A 20315-nucleotide genomic window follows, 5' to 3' on the forward strand; every position below is an offset into this window, starting at 1 on the left:
GCATCACTTTAGAAATCAGGACCTTCATCTCGAAGAACCTGGGAAAGCCGTGAGGGCTGCTCCTGTCACTTCTTTCCCCAAATCACCTACAAATCCAGTCGGAGGCCTAGCGCCATTGGTTCCTGAAGACTGTCTGTACCCTAAGGCAAACCTCAGAGAAAAGGCATCTTTGCTCCTGTGTCAGCAAAGGCAGGAGGCATTGGGGAATAACTTTACAAACTCCAAAGCTGGTGCAATACGATCTCAGAATTTTTGAGTTACGAAATTGCAGGCCCTAGAGATAAAGAATCTAGTCAAGGATGTTCCCTTCTCAAGGAGAGAGAGAACACAGGGGATTGCCCTGCCACAGAGGCAGGGGGGGATGGGGGGATGGGGGTGGGGGGGACGTTATCCATGGTGGTGGAAAATGGGCACTGGTGGAGGGATAGGTATCTGATCATTGTATAATTGAAACCTAAGCACAAAAATTGTAAATCTACAACTGTACCTCATGGTGTTTCACTAATAAAAAAAATAAAAAATAAAATAAAATAAAATCAAAATTGTGGAAGGCATAAGTATAATAAATTGCTCGATAAGGTAAAGGTAAAGGCCCTCCCGTTGATCGTCGATTTGCTCCAGCGGGCCCAGTAACGTCTCCATTGGAGACTTTGTAGAAAAAAAAAAAAAAAAAAAAAAGGATGTTCCCTTCTCTATCTGAGCTCCCTTTTCCCCTAGCATGTGTGGTTGGCCTCCAAGCCATGGAGTAAAATTACTGGTACTAATCTCGGCCATTCTTGGGTGTTAGTCTCCTATTTTGTTACTTTATGTTCCCCAGATGAATGCAATCTTTCTATGTCTATCCCTTTCTTTCTGAGTCTAAATGGGCACTGGTGGAGAGATGGGTATTTGTATAATTAAAACCCAAGCACAAAAATTTGTAAGTCTACAACTGTACCTCATGATGTCTCACTAATAAAAATTTTAAAAAAATAAAAAAATAAGAATCTAGTCAAGGAGAGTCACAGCATTGGCAGGAGAAGTTATGGGGCTCCGATCTTTGATCTCCATACTACCCTCCTGACCTCCCAAGGCATCCTCCTGCTGAACAGGACTCTGCCTCCACCACAAACTTCATCAGATCATCTGAATCCTTTTGTGACCATAAATAGGAAAGGAAAGACATCAGGAAATATCCTACTAGTTGGGACAATATATGGAGGAGGCACCAGAACTCTCATGTTGGGAACATTTACAAAAAATGATACAAGTTATTATGGTGCGAGAAAGGGTTTCTCAGAGACTAATGACAAATCTTATGCAACTAATACCTACTGATTATATTATGAAACGACGCCCTGGAGATGCAAGAGAGAAGGTCAGACCTGGGTAATATTCCTAGAACAAGGACACACTGGTGGCTGAACTGAGTTTAGCAACATTTGTCAGAGTGCTGCAAGACCATGTGTGTGCACTTATACACACGTTGAAAAGAAAATTAAGAACATTAAATCTGCTACAAATAATTATACTGGAAAAGTGCAGAATAATTATTCACAACATAACACTCCTTTAATCTACAGATACTTGATACAGACATAAATAATACTTTAAGAATCATAAACAGGTAATTTCATGCCAGGTACTAAATAAGGTATCTTAGTGATACCAATTTTTCCTTATAAATTGCTGAAATTAAAATAATGTCTTTTCTCATTAACAAATTCCCTCAGATTATCTAATAATCTCACCTCCACAGTTGATTTAAGATGACTCACACCGTTCCTGGGGAGACAGGGCAGATGGAGGAAATCAAAGAATTTGGGGTGACCTTTCTTTCTTTCTTTCTTTCTTTCTTTCTTTCTTTTTCACTCTTTTGCTTTGCTAAATCATTTTCTCTACAATGTATATTGCTTAAAAGTTTGCATAAAAGACTTTGCATAAAAGACTCACCTCGATAATTTTGACAATATCGCGTGGACCAATTATTTCAGGATCAAACTTGACATGGGCTTTGCTGGTGGCGAGAGCAACGGAGGCGTACGTGATGCCCTTTGTCCTTGTGAGCTTGGACTCGATGTTGTGAACACAGGAAGCACAGGTCATCCCTGTGACCTACAGCAAAGGGTGAAAACGAGCCCTATCGCCAAGGATCCGGGAACAACCTCTGTGTGTGTACAGGGGTCACCCCAAACAATCCCCCAGTGGCTCTGAGAAAAATAAACAGTGGTTCTCCCCCCAACTCAGATGCAAAACATGCAGCCAACTGCTAAGCAGAGGGCAAAGGATGAAGGCTGGACTTCCTGCTCTGGTGGTGAGTTGCTGCAAGCCACTCTGCACTGGCACTTGGTAAGAATGCAAGCAACTTCTCTACCTCATGCGGGGAAGGAGGCCACACTCTTTGTGCACTGTATTCCCAGGGCCATCGGGCAGCTGGTCTGGAGCTGCAGCAAGTTCTCCCTGTCCATCAGGCTTCTGCCCGCTTGAGAAGCAGAAATGTTCATGTCTCCTGATCCAAAGGGGAAAAGGATTTGGAACATGGACAGTGGAGGAGATGGCATGTGAGACTGTCACAGAGCGGGGGAAGGTGTTGACGGGTTGAACTAAGGCAGTCACTGAAGCGGGGAGCCTGGGAAAAGACAAAAGGCAGCAGAGCCTGAGGGGCTCGGGAGAGACAGTCAGGCTTAGATGGGTACAGGACTCCCAAGGAAAAGGGAGAGGATGGAAACCTGATATACTAGTTAGATCCACATGACTAGAACATTCAGCTTCAATGTGTCTTTGCATCCAAGAGAGATGACAGGGGTTAAGGTGTTTGCCTTGCATGTGGCCAACTCTGGTTCCAGCCCCTAAACAACATGGTCCCCAGAGCATGGCTGGGTGCACTCCTGGAAGCCCAGACCACTTCTGGGATGACCTGGGTAATCCTAAACCTCCTCCTCCACTGCCTCTTCACACTGAGCTGTCAGCCCAGGGGGCCAAGAGTCAACTGGGAGAATCACTGAGCGACTGTTGGCATCAGAATGCCAGAGTCACAGCTGCATTCTGGAATCTACTGGCTAGTCCAGAATCAAGTATCAGAAAAAATGGGAGAGTCCCCGCCGGGAATGAGGGAGGAAGGAGAGGGGAGCTCATCTATCCTCAGAATGCAGTCACCAAAGTGGGGTTTCAGGGCTGGAGCGATAGCACAGTGGGTAGTGCATTTGCCTTGCACTCAACATGGCTGACCCAGGTTCGATTCCCAGCATCCTATATGGTCCCCCAAGCACCGCCAGGAATAATTCCTGAGTGCATGTGCCAGGAGTAACCCCTGAGCATCGCCGGGTGTGACCCAAAAAGAAAAAAAGGAAAAAAAACCAAAGTGGGGTCTCAAGGGAAAGGGTGAAGTGGGGAGGACCATCACACAGATGTGGGGCTTACCTATCAACTGGTGGCTATGCAGGCAGAACTGTAGAAAGCCCCAGAAATATTTCCACAGTGCCTCTAAGCTTTTGTTTTACTTTTATGCTCATGTTAATAATAATAAAAAACATTGATCACCACTCAAAATGCCAACCCCTGCCCCAGGAACTGGCCTGCTCAAACAGTGCTACAGACAGTTTTGGTCTGAGAATCTGCAGTGACCTCCAAATCTACCTGCCTGCCTCTCTCTAAGAGGTCATAATTACTGCTGGGGGTATTTAGAACCAACCATGTAAAGAAGCATTTCTGCAAAGGTCAGAGAGAGCACAGGGCTTAAGGCACCTGCATGTGGCTGACCCTGGTTCATTTCCTGGCAACATGTATGTTTCCCCTGAGACCCAGCAGGAGTAATCCCTGAGTACAGAGGTAAGAGTACATGTAAATGGAAAGTATCATGTTAAGTGAAATGAGTCAGAAAGAGAGGGACAGACATAGAAAGATTGCATTCATCTGGGGAACATAAAGTAACAAAATAGGAGACTAACACCCAAGAAGAGACGAGATAAGTACCAGGAGGTTCATTCCATTGCTTGGAGGCCAGCCACACATGCTAGGGGAGAAGGGAGCTCAGATAGAGAAGGGAACACCAAATAAATGGTGTTGGGAGGATCCTCCCAGGATGGGAGAAGCATGCTGAAAGTAGACTATAAACCAAACATGATTGCCACTCATTGCCTCTTTTGCAAACCACAGCACCCAAAAGAAGAGAGAGAACAAAAGGGAATGCCCTGCCACAGAGGCAGAGTGGGGTGGGAGGGATGGGGGGTGGGAGGGATACTGGGATCCGTGGTGGTGGGAAATGGGCACTGGTGGAGGGATGGGTATTTGATCATTGTATAATTGAAACCCAAGCACAAAAATTTGTAAGTCTACAACTATATCTCATGGTGTCTCACTAATAAAAATTTTTAAAAAAGAGTACATGTAGACCTGAAAACAGACAAAAAGACAGAAACTTCCGTGCAACAACAGGACCAGAGTTCAAGTCCATCCAGTGAAAGTCGCTCCACCCTGTCACATCATGAGACACATCTGGCTGTGAGAAAGGGAGTTGGAAGTGACCCAGGCACACTGTCCCTGTAACGGTTATCTGGTAGACCAGATAACCCACTCTTCTGAACATCAGCGTGCAGAGTACTTAATGCAGACAGACAAGGCCTACCTAAAGTGTCTGAACACACAAGAACAATGATTGGTGCTACTTAGCTTTCAAAAGGAAAGGACACATGTGAGCCTCGGAGATGGCTTTAGGGCCAGCACACATGTTCTGCATGTATGCAGGAGCCCCAGATCCGATCCAACAAGGCACCAGTCCCCTGAGTGTCCCCACTCAAAAGGACACCTTTAATAAAAAAATTTAAAATGTCACAGTTCTGCATAGTACTCCATTGTGTAGATGTACCAAAGTTTCTTTAACCAGTCATCTGTTCTTGGGTACTCGGGTTTTTTTTTTTTTCCAGATTTTGGCTATTGTGAATAGTGCAGCAATGAACATAGAAATGCAGATGTCATTTTGACTGTACTTTTTTGCCTCTCTGGGATATATTCTCAGGAGTGGTAGGCAATTCAGATAGAGATGGGAGCACCAAGGAAAGGATGTTGGGAGGATCCTCCCAGGATGAGAGCTGCATGCTGAAAGTGGACAATAGACGGAACATGATTGCCACTCAATGCCTCTTTTGCAAACCACAGCACCCAAAAGGAGAGAGAGAACAAAAGGGAATGCCCTGCCACAGGGGTGGGGTGGGATGGCGGGGCGGGGTGGAGGGTGGGAGGGATGCTGGGAGCATTGGAGGTGGGGAATGGGCACTGGTGGAGGGATGGGTACTCAATTATTGTATAATTGAAACCCAAGCACAAAAACTTGTAAGTCTACAACTTACAAGTGGTGTTTCACTAATAAAAATTAAAAAAATAAAATAGTCACAGTTCTTATGTACCACCCAGCAGAGGTCGGCTGGTCGGGTATCACCACCCCTCCCCCAGCCCCCACCCCTAACCCAACCTCAAGGGGCCCTGCCCCTAAAGTGGGCTGCTTTCCAGTGGAAATACAAAACTTTTACACTTTGCTCCTCAACCCATACGGAAGTTGGTCTAGAACAAAGAATTTGCTGCACAAACACCACCATTTATCAGAGCTTAAAGTGCCATTGGTGTCCTCAGAACCTTCCCTCAAACATTTACCTAGCGCTAATGAGGGTGCCCAAACAAAGAGGCTCCATTGCCTCAGGAAAGGAGAAAGGCTCAATTACTTGTGGGCCTCTTTAAGTTTCCTTTTATTTGCACAAAAACAGCTTCGTGCAAAAGTGCTTGTGGACACAGCATTTGAAATACTAGCTGTCTCCAGTGATCTGTTGACATGTGTAGCTGGCAACAGCGGACAGGCAGGAACAATGCTCTCCCCACACCTGACCACCATGCTCCTGGCCTGCGGCGGAGACTGAGCACCTGGGAACACTCTGCTCACCAGTCTCCTTCCCAAGATCCCAACAACTACCCACAAGACCCTTCTATCCCCGAATGCACTGGCTGTCCCTCTCCCCCACTCTGACCGTCAGGCACCCTTGACACTTATTTTCCTCTGGTTTGATGGGATATGTTCCTTCAAGCCATTCTGAGCACTGTTCTGAGCACTGTCCTCCCATTGTTCATCGATTTGCTTGAGTGGGCCCAGTAACGTCTCCATTGTGAGACTTGTTGTTACTGTATTTGGCATATCAAATATATCACAGGGAACTTGCCAGGCTTTGCCATGCAGGTGAGATACTCTCGGTAGCTTGCCAGGCTCTCCGAGAGGGGCGGAGGAATCGAACCCGGCTCAGCCGGGCCGGCCACGCACAAGGCAAACTCCCTATCGCTGTGCTATCAGTTCCCTCAATCCCCTCCTCAGGACAGCTGCTATTTTTCCCTGGGCTCCTTCCAACCTCCTCTCGACTTGCCTCTACCCCTCTGGCCCCAACACCCGAACCCCACCTAGCAGGAGCCACTCCCGAGACTTCCTTGCATAACTGACAATCCTACATAACACAAGTTGCTTTCAGAGAGAAGCAAACAAACAAAACCCTCAACAGCGGCCATGTGTGAGATGGCCAGTCGCAGCAGAGGCTGAGGTACAGCACAGCCACAGATCACCCGGAGGCCTTTGTGACCTGCCTCAGCCACAGACCGCCTGAGCCCTGTGTGACCCTGCCTCAGCCCCCACGTAGGTCCCCATACTCACGATGAGCTCAAGGTCTCCATCCGAGCCTGTGTAGTCTTCCATGACTGATGCCTCATAGCCCAAGTCCTGGATGAGTTGAGCGATTTCCAGGGGCTGGATGACTTCCGGGTTATACTTCACTTCTGCCTTCCCAGCCATCAAGGCCACCAGCACAGAAAGAATCCCTGCAAGCAGCAGGTCACAGCTATGACTCTCTGGGCAAGGCCCTTGGGATGCCATGTTCAAAAGAACCTACCCTGAAGCCTTGTGAAGTGGTTCTCGGAGCTGGCTGCACTGCAGGAGACTCTGACAAGCCCAATTAACCAAACCAGTGACATCAGTCACTCAGTCCACGTGCCAGGCATCTGTTTCTAAAGCTCCCGGGGTGATTCTGATGCCCAGCCAAGGGGAAGAACCACTGTTCTAGCACAGGGCTGATCACCTGGCAAGGGCCTAAGAGCCACTTGGCTCACAACCTGTTAGACAGTAGCCACTGATTCAAGGGCGTCCTGGGTTTCTGTAGTGCACCCAACCCCCAGGCCATGCCCAGGTCCGTGGTTCACTTTGAGGTTGAGAACCCACTACGAGGCGCATATCTCAAAGCAAGGCAGGAAGTCTGCACTTCCAGGTACTCCAGGTGATGAAGTGCTTTTATCTCCAGATGTTTTCATGCGAAGAGGGGAGGAAAAGTTCCCAAAGTCGTTTTCCTTCCTCTTTAATTTCTGATGATATTCAGGAGTGATAAATCCCACAAATAAATCACATTGCTAACTTTGTTGTATTTGTCTAAGGGAAGGGGAAACTCATTCAGATCAAAGATGACGTGCTTTAGGAAGGATGCCATAAGGGAACCCAACAGGAATTGGATCAGGAATAGAACAGAGACATGGTGAGATTCCGGGTTCCAGAGCCCACAGATGACCAGGAAACCTCCACAACTCCCCCCTCTGAGAACAGTTGTTCGAGAGCTTCAGGAAGCTAAAAGTATAGTGGCCTCGAAGCTGGAGAAACTTATGATCCTAATGTAGTGTGGGTATTTGGGGCCAGGGAGTCTGAGCAGAAAGACATCTGAACCAGAAGGGTAAGAAAACAGAGGGACTCCAGTGCACAGCTGGATCATGGTGAACATATCTCCACATATAAGAGTGAGCCATGGTCAGGAGGTCTGGGGCCCTGTCGACCATTCTCAGCCAACTGGGCCATCAGTTCAGTGCAAAGGGATACCAGGGCCACCTCAGTGGTACTGGGGACCTTCAGAGCCACACCTGACAGTGTCAGGGACTTCTAGGGCTGCATCTGGGGATCCCTAGGGGACCAGATGATGCTGGGAATCAAACCTTGGTGCAGAGCATGGTAGGCATGTTCCCTGAATGTTGCAGTGTCTCAAGGCAGGATTGTTTTGCTGCACTTTAGTGCTTAAGAGACAATACTGACAGAATGATCTCTCCCGTGTGTGGAATATAAAAGTCCATAATATGGAATGTGCCAGGATCCTTACATGGAATTTCTAACTTGGAAAGACATCTCAAATGAACAACACTTCTCATGCAACAGAATAGAATTGTCCGAGAACATCAGACAAACAACTATATTATCCTCTCACGTGCTGGCATGGGGTTATCTTATTTACTGACAAGTACACTCAACAGTGACAGGAGGGTGCACACAGTGCTCCGTCCTGTGACTACAGTGTCTCCACAGTCTACACCATGGTCCAACCCTCCTGTACCTGTGGGCCAACACTTGTCCTGCACACCTGCACACAGTTCTGACCACTGTGGTACAGCCCTGATTTTCAATCTTTCTGCGCCTGTGAATTGACACTAGTCCATGGACCAACAATTGCAGACCAATGGTCTACACCAGTGTTTCCCAAACTGGTGAGAATACTCCCTGGGAAAACACTGGAACGATAGGGGGTGCTTTTTTTTGTTTGTTCACTTAAAGAAAGTAGATTTCCAGTGGAATGCTGAGAGCCTTTTTTTCTGAAAAGGAGTGTGTTGGGACAAAGACATCTGGGAACCTCTGGTCTACGTGCTATGTGTCCACTAAACCCAGAGGTCACTGCTTACCAACTTCCTTCTGCAGGTTCCTCTCTATGTTAGACACACAGGAAGCACAGGTCATGCCAGTGATCTTCAGAAAGCACTTCTGCGATGCCGCTGTTGCAGGGGCTTGTGGGGACTTGGGCAAGTGGCCAAGGCTGTGAGGCTTCGGGGGCGCTCCAGCTTGGGGAGCTGCTTCCGGCAGAGACATGGGTGTGCCAGCTACAGTTCGCACCGTTGACTTTCCTGCACTGTGGTCCCCAACTTGGTGGCTGGAAGAGTTGTCTAGGAGAAAAAAACGTCACCATCCCAATTAGAAGACTGAATAACAGTTTTTACACCAGGAGTGCTGAGGGTTAAGTGTTCAGATGAGAGCCTAGGAGAGGGAGCCAGCACTTCAAGAATGGGATGTTCTGGGCAGATGAATGTGTTCATGACATTGTAATCAGAGCTTACTGGGCCCTTTGCCAAGCATTTTTTATGTACGACCCTCTCCTCTTTCATCCTTAAAATAGCTCCATGTTGTAAAGGCTACCATCAGCATCCCCGTTTAGAGATTCAGAAATGACTTACAGGAGATTCGTTTGTTCCAAGTCCCTCAGACAGGAAACATCAGAGCTAGTTAAACCAGGTCTATTTAACTCTAGCCTCTGACCTCTGATAGCTTACTCCAGCTAGCCATGTGCTTCCACCCCATGGGAATCCAAATGACCCAAACAACTTTATAGAGCAGCCTTTCTCATGCTATAGACGTTTGTATGTGTATATAGGTGTGTGTGTATATATATGTATGTGTGCATATGTATAAATGTGTGTACTTCTTGTTACTGTGTTTGGCATATTGAATATTCTCGGTAGCTTGCCAGGCTCTCCGAGAGGGGCGGAGGAATTGAACCCAGCTCGGCCGGGTTGGCTGCGCGCAAGCCAAACACTCTACCGCTGTGCTATGTGTATACATATATATTATATACATATACATATATACATATATATAATACATATGAGACATGAGTCCTCTGTCAGTTGGACAGAGACAATCATTAGTTGGTGACTTTGCTTTGTGCTTCCCTCTTTGTATAATTGGTGCCTCAGTTGGTTTGTCTTTTTTGCAAGCTCTTTCTGGGAGCCAGGAAGATGGCCCAAAGCCATCTGCTCATAGGCTTTGCATGCAAGAGACTTGGGTTTGATTCCCACTCTGACCACCTTAGCAGGAGGCATGGGAATTCCCCCCTCACCCTAAAAATACCTCCTAAAGATTTTCCTCAGTGATTCATCATTGGTTTCCATTATTATAGAACTCCAGTTTCACAGCTAGATATGCACATGATTGTCACTTCCTCCCCCTCTCCCCCCTCCCCCCCACACACATAACTTGTCCCAGTGCCGTCTACCGTCTACCTACTTACTCCTCTCACACACATCACCTGTCCCTCTGGTGACTGCCATAATTTCCTACCAAGTCCAGAACTTTAGCTGTTGTGGGGTTTTGTCACTTCATTTTTTCATAATCTTTCTATGAGTGAGACCATCTGGCAACTGTTTTTCACCTCCTTACTTTGCTGAATACAATAATCTTGAGTCCTAAAGGTGCACCCATTTTGTTCCTCAAAGCACAAATTCATCTTTTTAAATGGCTGTGCAGTATTCCATTGACTAGTTCCACCACAGCTTCTTTATCCAGTCATCTCTAGATGGACATTTAGGTCAACTCTACATTTTGGTTCTAGTGGGTAATGTTGCTATGAACTCGGAGGTATAAAAATCCTTTCAAATGAGTGTTTTCATATCCTTGGACTAAAATTACTAAGATCTTAATGGCTGGGTCACATGGGATTTCCATTTTTATTTATCTTCTTAGTAGCCACCCTTAATGATGCTCAGGAGGATGGGGGAGGGCTCGGGGGGGGGGGGGGTGGCAGACACTCAACACACTGCAGTGAACCTGACTGCTGGGGACTCAGTCCAGCGCAGCCTACCAGGGCAATGTCCAGCTGTGCTCAGGGGCCATGCAGTGCCAGGGGTCAAACCCAGGCTTTGCATAAGGTAACTAAAGGTTCTGCTACTGGAGCTATACCCCAGCCCCAGAATATTTTTATTTCTTTAAGGAATCTCCTTGTCATTTCCACAGAGATCGCACCACTGCTGTGGTGTGCAAGGCAATTGGCCTACCCGTTGTCCCATCTCTCTGGCCTGTCTCCAATTTTTAAAACATGGGCTAATGTGATGTGATATCTCGTTGTTTTTGCCCCTCCATTCCCTAATAGTAAGTGATATTGAAAGCTTTTTTATGTGTCTATGGGTCATCTGTAAGTTTTCCTTGGAGAATAAAGGACTTTGTCTATTTTTTGATTGGGATATTTGCTTACTTATTAGTTGTGTGAATTTTTTGTATATTCTGGGCAGCAGACCTTGTCAGATGTAGGATGTGCAAATATCTTATTTCATCTGCTAGATTACCTTTTCATTTTTGTGGTAATATTCCGTGCTGCATAGAATTTTCTACTCTATGTAGTTCACTTTGTTTATTCTTGTGTTTGACTCCTTTACCCCTTGGATTGTATTCACCACTACATCTCTGATGAGGAGGTAATGGAGTGGATCACCTACTTTATTCGAAGTCTTTCTTTTTGTTTTGGGGACTTCTAAATGCTCAGTGGGCCTAGAAGCCCAGCCCAGGGAGTCCCAGCCAAGCAAGCCTGTGGTTCAGTGCAAGGGTCAGAGGAAGTGGTGCCACTGGTGCTACTCGGGCCCTATGGTCACTGGTCAACATTTTCAGTATCACTGATGTCACCACCACCCCCGTCCCACAACACACACAGTGTCTGGGCCTTCCAGAACCTAGACCTCATCAACAGAGACCAGTCACTCACCTACAGAACACATTTACTCTCCTGATCTTGGTCATCACTGAAATTAACTACTATAACTCTTAGATTTTTGTAGTAGATTTGTAGTAGGCAACAAATCATAGAGGGAAATATATAGATGATATAGATATAGATATAGATATAGATATAGATATAGATATAGATATAGATATAGATACATCTCGGAGAGCCCAGCAAGCTACCGAGAGTATTCCGCCCACACAGCATAGCCTGGCAAGCTACCAGTGGTGTATTCGATATGCCAAAAACAGTAACAATAACAAGTCTCATTTTCCTGACCCTGAAAGTGCCTCCAATCATTGGGAAAGATGAGCAAACTAAAATCTCAGGGCTGGGATGAATGGAAACATTACTGGCACCCGCTCGAGTAAACAGATGAACAACGGGATGACAGTGATACAGTGATACCCCTTAGATTTTAAATTCACAAAATCGATGTTGTGGTCACAAAGTCTTGTCTGCCTCCTACATCCTTCAACCCAACTGTACCAGTTCAATCTCACCCCATGTCCCCAACCCGGTACTAGTCTTCTATTACTAGCCTTCCTAATCAAATAATGCTGTCAACAATTTTAGCAAGGGGCCATGGAGATAATTCAGGATGGTAACTCAAGGCCCCCAGATCAATCCATGGTACCATATGCCTTTCCCCCATCCAGCACCATAAGAAGCATCACACATCTAGGCCTAAGCAACTAACCATCAGGCCTGGCACCACAGGCTGAAAATCACTGAGTGGTCCCAGACTCCTGCTCAGGGTCACCGAGAAGGTGACAAGTAAAGTAAGTAAAAAGTAAAGGCCCTCCCGTTGATCATCGATTTGCTCAAGCGGGCCCAGTAACGTCTCCATTGGAGACTTTGTTGTTACTGTGTCTGGCATATCGAATACGTCACGGGGAGCTTGCCAGGCTCTGCCGTGCGGGCGAGATACTCTCGGTAGCTTGCCGGGCTCTCCGAGAGGGACGGAGGAATCGAACTCGGGTCGGCCATGTTGGCTGCGTGCAAGGCAGACGCCCTACCGCTGTGCTATAAATTAAAAGTTTTAACAGTATTTTGTCCTTTAGGGAATATTTTATTCAGTATAATAATACTAAACATGTATTTATTTGGAATATATATATGTATTTGGGCTGGAGCGATAGCACAGCGGGTAAGGCATTTGCCTTGCATGCGGCCGACTTGAGTTCTATTCCTCTGCCCCTCTCAGAAAGCCCGGAAAACTACTGAGAGTATCTTGCCCGCACAGCAAAGCCTGGCAAGCTCCCCATGGCGTATTCAATATGCCAAAAACAGTGACAACAAGTCTCACAATTTGTTGTGAGACATTACTGGTGCTTGCTCGAGCAAACTAATGAACAACGGGAGAACAGTGCTACAGTGTTAAATATGTATTTGATTTTCCTCCAACTTCTGGCATAGGATTGCAAAATCCCTTGAAATGTCCTCTGGTGAGAGTGCTGGAAGTGCCTTTCTTTCAATGCAGTGACTTACTGGACTGCATCTATGGACAGGCTGACAGCCAGTGAGTGTGACCAGAGGCATGAACTTTCAGCCTCCCCATCTACTCTCCGATCCTACGAGAGGAGAAGGGCTGGAAACTGAGTTGACTCACCTAGGGTCAGTGACTTCATCACACCTGTGTGCCGAGCTCCCATCAGATCCCTCAAGGAGGAGGTGTGGAGAGACCGGGTTGGTGAGCCATGGCACAGAGCAAGAGGGTCCCCCCCAAGAATGCAGGCTCCACCGCTTCCCCACTTGGCCGTTCTGGTTAGACCCTTTGCAATAACCCAGCATCGTTAGCAAAACGGTTCCCAGAGTTCCATGAGCCGCTCCAGACATCAGGCTCAGAGAGGTACTACAGAAGCTACGGCACTTGCCTCAGCCAAACTTGTTTGAATCCCTGGCACCCTGTAAGCTCCCCTGAACCTCCTAGGAGTGATTCCTGAGCGCAGAGCCAGAAGTAAGCCCCGAGCACTGCTGGGAGTGGCCCCCAAACCTCTTCCAAATCAGTCACATTCCTTCCCTACACCTTGTTGCCTTTATTCTAAACCACCTTGGGTAACAGGTCTCTGTGGCCTGCGTGGCTGTGAATGAGGAGTGGCCCGGGCCAGTGCTGACCTGCATCTGTGCCCTTCCCAGTGACCAGCACGCGGAGCCTTCGTGCCACGCACCTGCCCATTCATCAGAAACATACTCCCTCTGCCAGCCATCGGGCAGCGCAGAGCAGCCTCCTACACCATCTGGGAGGGTGGACACTGAACAAGGACTGAGGCACTTGCCTTGCCTGTTGGCAACCTTGGTTTCATCCTGGCACTACCAATGATTCCGCCCAGGCTCTGATGGGGGCACTGAGGAGTGAGAATAGCCCATGCACACTTCCAGGTGTGCCCCCCAACCCAAAATCCACCCCACGCCCCGCCCCATCTCAAGGTATTTTTGCTGTCAAAGAACTGACTGAAACCTACCGCTCCCCTCTCACCTAATCTTAATGCCTCAATGGATCGTCCCCATCTGTACCCACCGTCCTTTCCCACTGGGGCTGAGCCCTGCACACTACTTTTTTTAGGCTTTCATGACAACTGATTTCGGGTTAGATTGGCACAACGGAAGCAACGAGTGAGAAATGGAAGCACGGGAAGGAGGAAGACAGAGAGTCGCCCCCTCTTGACTACTAGACCCCGACTCTTATCCCACCAGACCCTCCAGCCCCTTCTCCTCAGCCCCTGCAGCCTGGGAGCAAGCAGTGGCTTGTAAAATGCAGTCCCCATTTGGGAACGAGGAGATGGCACAGTAGGGAAGGTGCTTTCTTTGCACCTGGCTTCCCTCCCTAGCACCCCATAAGGCCTCCCAAGCCCCTCCAGGAGTGATCCCTGAGCGCAGAGCTAGGAGTAAGCCCTGAGCACCACTGGGTGTGGCTCAAAAAAAATTGTCACCCTTTGAGCTCCCTGCGGCCCTGCCTGTCACCACTCAGGGGTTCTTCCATTTCCTTCACAGACCCCACCATGAGACAAGTGCTCACTCGAGTCCTGTACAGCACTGGGCATTACAGAAGCCCCGTCAAATACAAACAGTGCTCTTTAGCATCTAAGAGGCTAGAAAAAGTAGTTCCCAGCACTAAACCTGGTTAAATACAAGAAGTCCAGACAGCTAAACCTGAATTTCAGAAACGCAACCCATCATGTTTCAGTACAATATGTCCCAGGATAGCATGAGGATATACTTACACCAGAACACTGCTCTGTTTATCAGAAAGTTCAGGCAAACCGACTAAAACATTATTCGTCGTTTATCTGAACAATATTTATCAAACCCAGGCATTTGGTATTAGGGACTTTTTTTAAATTTTTATTTTTATTAGTGAAACACCATGAGGTACAGTTGTAGACTTACAAATTTTTGTGCTTCGGTTTCAGTTATACAATGATCAAGTACCCATCCCTCCACCAGTGCCCATTTTCCATCACCATGGATCACAGTATCCCTCCCACCCCCCATCCCCCCCATCCCCCCTGCCTCTGTGGCAGGGCATTCCCTTTTGTTCTCTCTCTCCTTTTGGGTGCTGTGGTTTGCAAAAGAGGCACTGAGTGGCGGATTAGGGACTTTAATGCAAAGTTTCTTTTTATTGCAATAACTTGACCGTTAGTTAAAATATTTTATACCTCAAATAAATAAAGGCCGACTTTAGGCCAATATTTCTCAACCTTTTTCTAACTGGGGCCACTTCCTGCCCTTGTTTACTTCCTATGACCAGACAGTACCCCCTCCCCTTGTCCTACTTGTTGGTCCCCTAATCCAGTGCTCTGGCCCCTCTGAAATTCTTTACATGAATTTCACCAGTAGCCCCCATTGGAATATCTTGGGGTCCATGAGAAACGGCTCTCTAGACTGTTTCTTTTCCCTACTGTGGAAACATACTGCCCTATTGTGAGTTTTCTGTTTGAAAAAGAAAGTCCTTCCTGAAACTAGGTGCAAAAGACAGAGCGTGGAATGGTACCAGGCCATTCCGCATGACTTACCGCTCCCTGCAGCAGTGTGGTGAGGGACGTCTCTCCGGAGCCCACTCTCCAGAGCCACACCGCCTCAGTGCCACAGGAAAAGTGCAACGGGGAATCCCAGCTACTGCAGTTGGCCACGGAGAAGGGCGTGAGCTGGGCCCAGGAGCCCCAACAGCACTGGGCAGCTGCTGTCAGCACCGGGGAGGCTGCCCACACCCATCTACCCTGCACACCAACCGAGGCTGGATCTTGGGGTCTAAACAGCGAAAGCACAAACACCCACAGAGCTGTCCCTCCTTATCACCCAGCCCTGCCCTGCCCTCCCTGCCTGGCCTCCCAGAGTCTGCCCCAGCCCCACCAGCTCCTCCCCACACGCCCGGCTCCCACCTCACCTGGCCCTGCAGCTCCTGCCCAGGCTGCCAAGGACCTTCTCCCAAATCAGCCTCTTCAACCTCCTTCAACTCCCGCCTGCCTTTATTCCCAGAACTCCACCCTCGTCTCGCCTCAGCAGCCTCCTTTTCCCTCAACCAGTGTCTCCTCCCTCTCTCCCCCTTCCTCTCCCCCTTTCTCCCTCTTCCCCCCCACTAGCTCTCACTCCAGTCTGCAGACTCACCCCCATTCACCCCCAGAATTCAGGGGTCTCACTGTCGCCCAGAATATGTCTCAGCTTGGGCTGCATCCCAGGCCCCAACACACACACACACACACACACACACACACACACACACACACACACACACTCCAGTGACACTGACCTCGACATTAGTCTCATGCTCGCCCTCTACTTCCGCCCTCTCCCCACTCCACACACCCACCTGCCCCTGTTATATCTCACAGTGCACCTGATGCCATGGGTCCCCTGAACATCATAGGCTCTAGTCTGTTTCCTTTGGACTAAAATCACCAAGGAGACCTCCATTTCCGCCCCCCCCCCATAAGCAAGTCTCATAGGAGGGGTTCGCCCCTAGTCCAGCACTGCCCCTCCCCCGCCCCTATCTCATCACCCTCTCTTTGCTGCTTCTCAGAAACTAGGGGTTCCCAGCCCCTCTCCCTGCCTCACTCCCACTCACCATCCTAAGCCCCCAAAGTTGGTTCATGTGCTCCTGGAGGGGGCTCACCCAGTCCCATCTCCTACCCCTACCACAGGCTCCTGCTTGCTCCCTCTTTCTCCCAAATCTCCTCTGGGATGTTTTCTCAATGACAGGAAGGTTCCCTGAACACTCCAGTGACATGCTAATTGAGAGCCTTGCCTTAATTTCCCCCTTCAACAGGCCAGTTCCAGGTGGCCAGCCTGCAAGCCCTGCAGGTGCCAGGGGTGGGGGTGGGGGCATCTCAGTTTAAGCGAGCAAGTCCCACTGGAGAGAGAACGACTTGATTCTTAAAAGAACTCAGAATCTGGGTTCCTAGTGGCAGAGCAACCCCAAAACCAAGAAGTGTGACTTCTTGCAGCCCAGTGAGAGGCGAAATCTAAACATTTGGGAAAAATTGGATCCTAACACACTGAAGATAGCAGGGAAAGGAGGAAAGAGACTGCAGAGCGGGTAGGGCATTTGCCTTGCCTGAAGCTGACATGGCTTCAATCCTTGGCATCCTATATGGTGTCCTGAGCACTGCCAGGAGTAATTCCTGAGTGCAGAGCCAGGAGTAACCTTTGAGTATCTCCAGGCATAGCCCTCAAACAAACAAACAAACAAACAAACAAACAAAAAAAGACAGGAGGGAAATTTGCCTAATGCAATGGCCATCAGTACCATGAAAGGAAGTAAGTGTGACCCACTCATCGGAGCGAGGGCAAACTGTCAAACAGACACAAAGGAAAGGCGACTGAGCCACGGTGCACTTGGCATGCAGCGACTACCCACCAGGAATGACAGAAGCCTCGAATCCCATGTCTTCTACAGCAGCTCGGAGCTCCTCAGGGTTAATCACAAAGGGATCGTGGAGAATTGTTCCAGTTCCCTCAACCAGGGAGACCAGGATTTGCCGCACCCCTTTCTTCTGCGAGATCACGCCTTCAATGGTCTGGACACAGGACGTACAAGTCATGCCAACAATGGCAAGCCTTGTGGTACAGCACACATCCTGCCCTGGCAGGTGCTGGGGAGGTGCTAGGGAGCGGCCCAGAGATCCACCGTCTGTCCTGCTCCCCTCAGGAAGAGAAACTTGAAAGTTCCCAGGTGGCAGCGCCTCGATGGCCCTCTGCAGGGCCTCTGGGGAGACACGGGCAGGGTCATACTGCACTTGGGCAGCTCTATTCTCCAAGGACACGTGGATACTCTGGACCCCCGGGAGCCGGCCTATGTTCTCCTCGATGTTCAGGACGCAAGACTTACAGTGCATGCCCTCCACTCTCAGCTCCAGAGGGACCAAGGGAGTCCTTGGGTTCCCCAGGGTCTCTGTGTTACTGGGATTCTGGTTGGCAGAAGCTACAGGTGTCTTGGAATTGTTGTCCCTTAACCGCTGGATAGCAGTGGGTCCTAGGCTCAAAGGAGTCCCTTTGTTCTTGATCACAGCTTCAAAGCCCATGTCATTGACATGGTCCCGGAGGTCCTGGGGCCGGATGAAGTAAGGCTGGTAGGTGATGACGGCCTCACGGTTGCTGAGTGAGACCTTGATCCTCACCACACCTTGCAGCTTCCCAATTTTGCCTTCGATGGAGCTGACGCAGGACTGGCAGGTCATGCCCTCCACCCGAAGCTTGACCACGGCCTCCAGTGCCGGCTCCGACCTCGAAGGCCAGGAGGCAGCCTTGGCCTCCATGGGTCGGGCCTCAAAGCCCATGTCCTCGATGTGACGGCAGATCTGTTGCAGGCTCAGGACTGAAGGCAAGTACTCCACCGTGGCGCTGCCTCGTTCCAGGGAGACCCTGATGCTCACAATGCCCTGCAGGTGGCCGATCCTGCCCTCGATGGACTGAACACATGACAGGCAGGTCATGCCCTGGATGCTGATGGCGCCAGTGGTGGTCGGGGGAGGACAGGCATCTTCCAGGCCGTCTTCGTAGCCAATGTTGTCGAAGGCGAAATTCTGCTTCATTGCTGGCTCCCAGGCCCGGGCTGGTACTGAGAGGTTAGAGAGGACCTAAAAGGAAAAGATGCCACAAGTTTTTATACTCACAGCTCAGAATTTTCTTCATTTTATTGAGTGGGTGGGGGTAAGGGAGCTGTACCCAGTGGTGCTTAGGGTTGATGCCTGAATCTGCACTCAGGTCTCACTCCCAGAGGTGCTTGGGGGAACCGTATGGGATACCTAGGACTGAATCAGAGTTGGTCACGTGTAAAGCAATTACTGAGGGCTCTTTGCTACCACTCAGGCCCAGAACTCAATATTTTCACAAATACCTCAGCCTGTCTGATGCAGAAAAAAAAAAAAACCAGAAAACAAGACCATGGTGTTGAAAGCCTGAGAGTAGCATGAAACACAGGTTGGGGAAAGCGATAAAGAGGGCTGGATGTGTTCCTTCTCGACAAAATGGGGGCTGGAAGGGTTCCTTCCACTGCTGGGGTTCTTGGGCTCAGCTCTGCATTCTAGCTAAGACCTTGAGGCCATAGGCCTGCCTGAATGAAACACTTTTCTTCCTCCTCAGGGTGGGAGGCTCGGAGTTTTCTGCAGGAAAGGAGGAGGGCGTGATGGAGCTCCCATGCACACAGCAAACACAGGGAACCCCACCGCAGGGGCACACACAGTGGTCTCCAGTGGAGGGACAGACATCCCAAGAGAGCCTCTTCCCATGCCAGCGGATACCTGGAACTCAGTCCTGGCAACTCAAACACTGGGGCTCCTGCTGCAATGTAAAGGTCAGGAGCGGACACCACCTGATGCCGCTTCTTCACGTGGGCTGTCTACTCCATTCTCTCAACAGGCATTACAGCCTGGTACCCACCCAGGCCACGTGCTGCAAAGGCCCACCTCCAGGTCCTGGCATCAACAAGGTCTGCTGGGTATCAGGGGAAATAACTATGCGTGAGCAAGACGATAGGCAGCAATGGGCGAGGGTCGCAAGGTAGGCTGGAGGAACAGGAAGTGAAGTTTAAGAAGAAACTTCTCTGTTCTGCCTCCACCAAGTGTCACTGCCCCCCTAGGTGTTCAGAACAGCCGAGGCCATTACCTACATTGCAGGTGCTCTGCCCAATTAAGTGAGTATCATTCATTCATTCATTCATTCATCATCCTGTTATTCGTCGATTGCCTCGAGCAGGCCCCAGTAACGTCTCTTTCATCCTAGCCCTGAGATTATATTCAAGGCTCTTTAGGAGAATGAGACCCATCATTGTTACTGGTATTTGGCATATTTGGTACGCCACGGGGAGTTTGCCAGACTCTGCCCTGTGGGCAGGCTACATTCGATAGCCTGCAAGTTTGTCCAAAGTAGGAATGAGATAATAAGATGTCATAAAAAGATGTCCTGATAAGATGTCGCGCGGCCGCGAATGAGGTTCCGGGAGCTGGATTTTATAGTCTCTGAGTCTTGGCCATTGATGGGATTAGTGAGTATCATATATATGCATATATGCCTGACTGGGAATACCTGTAAAGGTGATCAGAGGCTTCCCCCAAAGCCTCCATCCCTTTTGGAGAGCCCGGCAAGCTACTAAGAGCATCCCACCTGCACAGCAGAGCCTGGCAAGCTACCTGTGGCGTACTCGATATGCCAAAAACAGTAACAATGATGATACTCATTCCCCTGTCCCTGAAAGAGCCCCCATTATGTCATCGGGCTACATTAGCACATGAGAGGGACGAATGG

At 49.0% G+C, this 20315-nt stretch overlaps 1 protein-coding gene across 1 annotated transcript in view; it reads right to left on the bottom strand.

Moving 5' to 3' along the window:
• ATP7B (ATPase copper transporting beta) overlaps positions 1-20315 on the bottom strand; it is a 67367-nt gene that overhangs the window by 31864 nt on the left and 15188 nt on the right. The window contains exons 2-5 of the mRNA XM_056126240.1: positions 17431-18649; positions 8713-8970; positions 6662-6825; positions 1933-2094 (exon numbers count right to left, since the gene is read on the bottom strand). Coding sequence (XP_055982215.1) covers positions 1933-2094; positions 6662-6825; positions 8713-8970; positions 17431-18649 — 1803 coding nt within the window. The remainder of the gene's footprint in view (positions 1-1932; positions 2095-6661; positions 6826-8712; positions 8971-17430; positions 18650-20315) is intronic.

Source organism: Sorex fumeus, unplaced genomic scaffold, assembly GCF_029834395.1.
Source record: "Sorex fumeus unplaced genomic scaffold, SorFum_2.1 ptg000061l, whole genome shotgun sequence".
Taxonomy (NCBI): Eukaryota; Metazoa; Chordata; class Mammalia; order Eulipotyphla; family Soricidae; genus Sorex; species Sorex fumeus.